General features: G+C 35.4%; 1 protein-coding gene across 1 annotated transcript; it reads right to left on the bottom strand.

The window, feature by feature from the left end:
* Positions 1–215: 215 nt before the first annotated feature.
* Positions 216–2,137, bottom strand: LOC149533996 (uncharacterized). Its single transcript, XM_089805953.1, has 2 exons — positions 2,061–2,137; positions 216–606 (listed from the first exon to the last, which is right to left on the bottom strand). Exons 1-2 carry the CDS (start codon positions 2,135–2,137, stop codon positions 216–218), a joined length of 468 nt encoding a protein of 155 aa, XP_089662079.1.
* Between the last annotated feature and the right edge of the window lie 4,418 nt (positions 2,138–6,555).

Raw genomic sequence — 6,555 nt, 5'->3', positions numbered from 1 at the left:
TGCATGGTTCCGATTATGATGTATGGACTAGCCCACATGGCATGAAATTTTGTATGCTTTTCAGGCCTACTTTTCAACTCATCCCATTTCAAGACTATGTCTCCCAGCTAAAAAACCCTTAGAGATGCCTTCTTATCAAACGTCCTTTTCATTTGAGTCTGATGAATCTCAATTTTTTGCAATGCATCTCTTCAATTTTCTTCTAATTCATTTAGCTAATTCAGCCTTGCTGTCATAAGTTCTTCATCCAACATATCAAGTTGGTACATAAAATCCAATGCTGGTAGCTCAATTGAGACTTGTAACCTGGCTTCTTTACCATAAACCAGCATGTAGGGAGACATACTTGTTGATCTTTTAGGAGTAATCCTGTCACCCCACAGTGCTGATTTTAATTTTTGATGCCAAGAATGTTGATTGCCCTCTAATGTTCTCTTGATAGTGTGAATCAGGTTCTTATTGGTGGACTTAGCCTGTCCATTACCCTGTGGGTAATAGTTAGATGATGTATTCAAATAAATACCTTTCTGAATAGCCCATTCTGCAATCTTATTTCCTACAAATGTAAGGGCATTATCTGAAATAATAGAATTTGGAACTCCAAACCTGCAAACCAAATCTTCATAAAAATTCAATTCAACACTTTTTTTTGCGTCTTTGAGAGCTACAACTTCTGTCTACTTGGTAAAATAATCTGTGGCCATCAATACCCACCTATGCCCTACACTTGAAGGTGGATTAATGACACCAATAAAGTCTAGACCCCATTTCATAAATGGTTGGTCCACTTGAATAGGGTGCAAAGGAAGTGTAGCCAACCTTTCTTTTCTAGCAAAAATTGAACACTTCTGACACTTTCTTACCGAGAAATAAGCATCCTTAAATACATTGGGCCAATAATAGCCAAATTTTATTATCGTAAGAGTTGTAGCTCTTGGTGAAAAATGGCCTCCAGCTGGCCCTTCATGAAACTAATGAAGGATGTGGTCAACCTGATCTGGTCTAACACATCTTAGCAAAATACCTTGTAAATCCTTCTTGAACAAAATATCATTCAACAAACAATAAGGAATGGCTTGCAACCTGTAATACCTTCATTTTGCTTTGTCTAAACCTTTAGGACAATGTCCTATCTATAAGAAATTTACCATGTCATTTATCCAAGCATTCTGAATATTTATAACAGTAGGTTGTTCTTCATCATTCTGAACTAGAACAACATCTGAATCTTTGTTAAACTCATTCTTTCCTATTTTAGCAAGTTGTTCACATAGCCCCTTACCCCTCACCAACTTGGTAACTTTGATTTCAATATCATATTCCATAGCTTTGGTAATCCAACCAGCCCTCTTGGTATTTAGATCCTTATTTAGTAAGAAATATTTGACTGAAGGATGAGCAACCATTAGCTATATTTTATTATTTGAAAACATATGTCTAAATTTGTTTAGACTTCTTATCACAGCAAGGATGTGCTTCTCTACAAATGAATAATGCATTCATAATCTTTCAGTCCTTGGCTGAAAAAGGCCAATGGTTGTTCAAAGCCTTCATCGTTCTATTGTACTTACATGGTAGTAATACTATCATTATTCTTGTAAGCATATAGAATGAAATCCTTTGAAAAATTAGGATTTAACAATGTGGGAGCTGAAGCCAATGCTTCCTTTATCTCTTCAAAGCTTCACTTACTTTCTTTAGTCCAGCTGAAACTTATGCCTTTTCTCAACATACTTGTTAATGGTAACAACAATTCTTCAATATTTGGGATGCATCTCCTTATAAATTTTATCCTACCAAGGAAGCTTTGGAGACCTTTCTTATGAGCTGGCAGTAGTAAGTCTAAGATAGCACTTACCCTTTCTGGTTCGATGGTGACACCTTCCTTGGAAACAATAAATTGTAAAAGCTTGCCTTCATGAATTGAAAAAACACTCTTTTTGGGATTCAAAGAAATATTGTATTCCCTACATCTCTTAAGTATTATCCTTAAATGTTGAAAGTGATCTACTACATTTTTAGAGAAAACAATAATGTCATCAAGGTAAACAAGAACAAACCTGTACATCAAATTCAAAAAAGCTTTATCCATGGCTTTCTGAAATGTTGCACCAACATTTGACAAACCAAATGGCATCTTCTAATATGCCATTGTTCCCCATTTGGTGGTAAATGTTGTCTTATACCTATCTTCTTCCTTGACACGAATATGATTATATCTTGAAAAACCATCCAACAATGAGAATCTCTCCAAACCTAAAACAACCTACAAGATTTGCTCCATTGAAGGTAAAGGATGCCTATCCTTCAATGAAGCTTGGTTCAAGTGACAAAAATCAACACATAGCCTAATTTCACCAATTTTCTTTCTTATTGGAACCAAGTTTGAAACCCAAGAAGTATGCTTGATAGGAAAAATAATCTTTCTTTCTATTAACTTATTCAACTCCTTAATCATAAGAGGTTCCAGCTTGGGATTAATTGACCTTTGTTTCTACCTAATTGGTTTTGTCCCTGGGGCTAAATCAATGGTATGCTGGCATATGTCAAGATTGAACCCTTTCAAATTTGCATAACTCCAAGCAATGACATCCTAAAATTCATTGGTTAGATTAACAAAAAACTATTTTTCTTTAAGGGTGCATACCTTCCCTAGCTTCAATTTTTTACCTTCAACAACTTCAACTTCCTCATAGTGTTCCTCTTTAATTTTCAAGTTGGATCTATCCTTTCTTAGTTGATCATTAGTATTGAAAATGGACTCTAAGTTAACCGGTCCTTTTGCCATCTTATTTGTCCTTAGTTGAATAACTTGGTCCTCATACTGGTGCTGCAACTTCTGCTAGTTTGGTTGAGCAAACTCAACCTTTTCTCTTATAAAATTCAGTAGGTGCTAATCAGATTCAAATACCTGCCAACTTTCAGCATTGTTAGGTACAACAGGTCTAACAACAACTTTTACATGGTTATTTCCTTTATTCTTGTTAATTTTAGTAGGAATATCATATTGTGCACCAATTGCAGCAAGTTTGTCAGCATGTTTATTCTAATTTCCAGGAACAGATTGCAAATTAAAAGCTTCAAAACTTTCAATTAAATCCCACACAACATGCTTATAACTTTTTAAAAAATCATTTTTAGTAGCATGAATGCTTCTAACTTTTATAACAATTAATTCAGAATCACCCTAAACTTGCAAACAATTGATACCTCTTTTTATGGCCCATTTTAATCCATTCACTAGTGCTTCATACTCAGTAACATTATTGGTACAGCTAAAAGTAAATCTGAAAGAGGCATAATGCCTTTCATTTGTTAGTAAAATTAACATGCAACCTCCTCTTGCACTTGTTTTGTTGTGTGAACCATCAAAAAACAATTTCCACACCTCATTACCCTGTTGTTCTGCACTTAAATCTGCACTTTTCATGACATTTGGCAAAAAATTAGTAGCTTCATGAATAACATAGTTTCCCAAACTTGGTTCCTCAACCTATTATTATGAAATCTTAGCGTTTTCAGCAGCCCACTTGTCTAATAATATATTAGGAACATTATCTATGGGCATTTTGGACTCATAAACAATGCTAATTTCCTCTTGACCAAATAAAACTACTACTATTTTATTTTCAACAGGAACAACATTATGTTCAAGGCAATCTTTAGCAATAGGTTTAGATGGAATTGTCACTTTAGTACCATACCTTGTGCAAAAAAGCATGTGAGACCAATCAACATACACATAACCTCCTATTTTGGCAATGAAATCATGTGACAAACATATGGAAAAATATGGAGGTAGGTCAATGATGTATATATCCCTGGGGATTGAAAAACTAGGACAAGCATGCAAGGTTAAATCCATGTTCCTTATTACTCCAATCATTTCAATGGCTGTGCTATCTAGCTAAAATACCCCCTTTTCAATTGGTTCATATTTAAGGCCTAACTAGTCAGCAATCTTTTTTGGCATAACTGAGCTACTAGCACCTGAATCTATCATACAATTATGAACAAGGTACTTGCCTATTATGGCTATAATGTAAAAGGGTGGTGGCTTCACTATTTTGGATGGCTGTTGTGAATTATTAGCATTTGTAGCCATTAGAACTATATGGGTTTGTTGTATCAAAGTGCTATCAGATAAGGTAAGTGACTGCAATGCTTCCTTTAACATATCCTTTTGACCTGGGAGTACTAGAACATCCCACATGGAAATAGGAACATGAGTCTTCTTTAGATGCTCAACAATATTTAAATTTTGGGCACTAACCTTTGACTAGTTTTTTGGTACAGTAGGCTCCTTCTGCTAGTATGATGGTTGTAAACTCACCTTTTGTGCTTGAACTTGCTGTCCTTTTGGTACATATTGCATTTTTTGTGCATTTGATGGTTCTGGTTGAATATTATTAGTATTGTCTTGCTGCTATTTTGACTTATCAGTTTGTTGTTGTACATTTGCAGCTTGGGTCTTTGACCTTGTTCTCACTGACACAGGTCTCCAGGTCTAATTTTGATCAAAATTTGCTGCTATAACAACCTCATCTTCGTTAAAATTCATTAAGGCAGCATCTTGATTACCTTGTAGTGGAAAATTACCTTGTTGGTTGACCTCTCCTTGGTTTAGAATTAGTTGTCCCTTGAGGACATCTTATCTTCTTGCCTCCAGCACATGTGGAAAATCCCACCAAAAGTGGCCAGCATTACACTTATTGCACCATTCTTCTTCATGTGCATAATTATTTTGAGGCACCACTACCAGCTCCTTGGAAGTACTAGGAGTGGCATAGTTATAGGATTGACTAGCCCTTTGACCATAATTCTTTTGCTGTCCTTGTTTTTGAAATGACTGATTTGAATTTGAAAATTTATTTGACTACCTATTATTCTCATAAGGAACTTGAGGAGGTCTATTGTATTGAACTTGTTGCCTCTTCAAGTTTGTTATCTCATTCCCATAACTATGCAACGTCTTCATTATGCTACCATTTTTTTCTTTCAACTCAATGTTATGCTCTTTTAGCTCCCTAATAGGAGCTATAACTGCATATTCTTCTGCTGCAACCTATGTGTTGAATGTTGGTAATGCTAGTGCTTGTGGTACAATAGCTAACGGTTGTAAATAGCTAGTACTATTGGTTGTACCTCTACAAAATATGGTATTGGTGGCCTTAGAGGTAATTTTCTAGCTTGAATCAAGCTATTCTTAGCTCTAATGGAAATGTCAAATGCACTAGCAAGGTACGACTACCCATAGACTAGATCATAATTGAAATATCGCTATTAAAAGCTCTTAGATAATACAAAAATGCATGATCCTTAGAAGGTTTGACAGATGCTGGAATTCTATCCCATGTCCTCTAAAAATGAAAATTGAAGTCTAAAATGTGCTCATTAGGACACCTTTTGATGGTAGTCAATTTCCTAATTAAGGATAAATGATCTTATTTGTCTTCAAATTTACTAATAAAAATTATTCCCAACCCATCCCATGTGGCAATTGAATTGATTAGTAAGCTATGAAACCATATTAATGCCTTACCTTTGAATGAGGTTGCCAGTAATTTTAATGCCACATCCTCATGGGCTACTTGATGTAAACCGCAAAGTGTGGCTACATCTCTGATATGTTCTACCGCTAATACATGATTTTCACCAGTGATATATGGTAAACTTTTTAGTGCTACTAGTGGAATATCATGATGGGTGGTAATTTGCAAAGGACTCCCAGCATTGAAAGGTACAAATGGAAAATTTCAAGCCATTTGGTGAAGTGGTAACACTTGCTACTGTAAATTTGATGGTAACGACTGATTTGGCTTGGTTGCCTTTCGCTAATATGTCTTTAGGCCTTGGACAATAGCTAGAGAACTATTGGTAGATGCTGTAGGAACAAACTAACCTTTGGGTGTTTCCTCAACAATGGGTAATTCAGAGCTAGAATTACCAAAGATATCAAAATCCTCTAAAAAAGTAATATCTTTAGCAATTACCTTTGGTTGTTGATCTTCAAATATCAGGTTGTCAAATGATGAAAAATCTATCCTCCTTGCTCCCCTTGCTGATCTAGTTCCTCTTCTACTCGACTGTAATTCTTGGTAGACAAATCCTTCTTTTTTAGACCTTGTTGGAGTCATGCTCATCAAGTGCTTACTGGATCTGCAAAACCTTCAATTATAAGTTGCCAGGTATTGGTAAAAAATCCTTCAAAAAGGCTATAATACTACTGCCTACACCAATAACAGTAATATAATTTTGTGATTCAGGAAATTGAAAAGTAGTTCATGTCCCACCAGGCATGCCAAAAAATTGTTGTCAATCAGGATTGCACCTATAGTGAGATAAGAATCTAGCTATCCTGTTGGAACATAGATTCTTCTCTCATTCTTAACCCCACCATCCGAGAGAGGTTTCCATCTTCCAATAGGATAGCTAGATTATTATATCACTATAGGCACAATCCTGATTGACAATAGTTGCCACATTTCTTTAGAATTTTTAATGGTTCTCTCTTCTTCATCATGAACTTAGTATAATTCTCCCTTGGCATTCTCT

The sequence above is a fragment of the Cupressus sempervirens genome, chromosome 10, assembly GCF_028749045.1.
Source record: "Cupressus sempervirens isolate cs-2001-9-10 chromosome 10, ASM2874904v1, whole genome shotgun sequence".
NCBI lineage: Eukaryota > Viridiplantae > Streptophyta > Pinopsida > Cupressales > Cupressaceae > Cupressus > Cupressus sempervirens.
The sequence above is the reverse complement of the archived record's forward strand: the minus strand, read 5'-3'. Positions and strand labels throughout refer to the sequence as shown.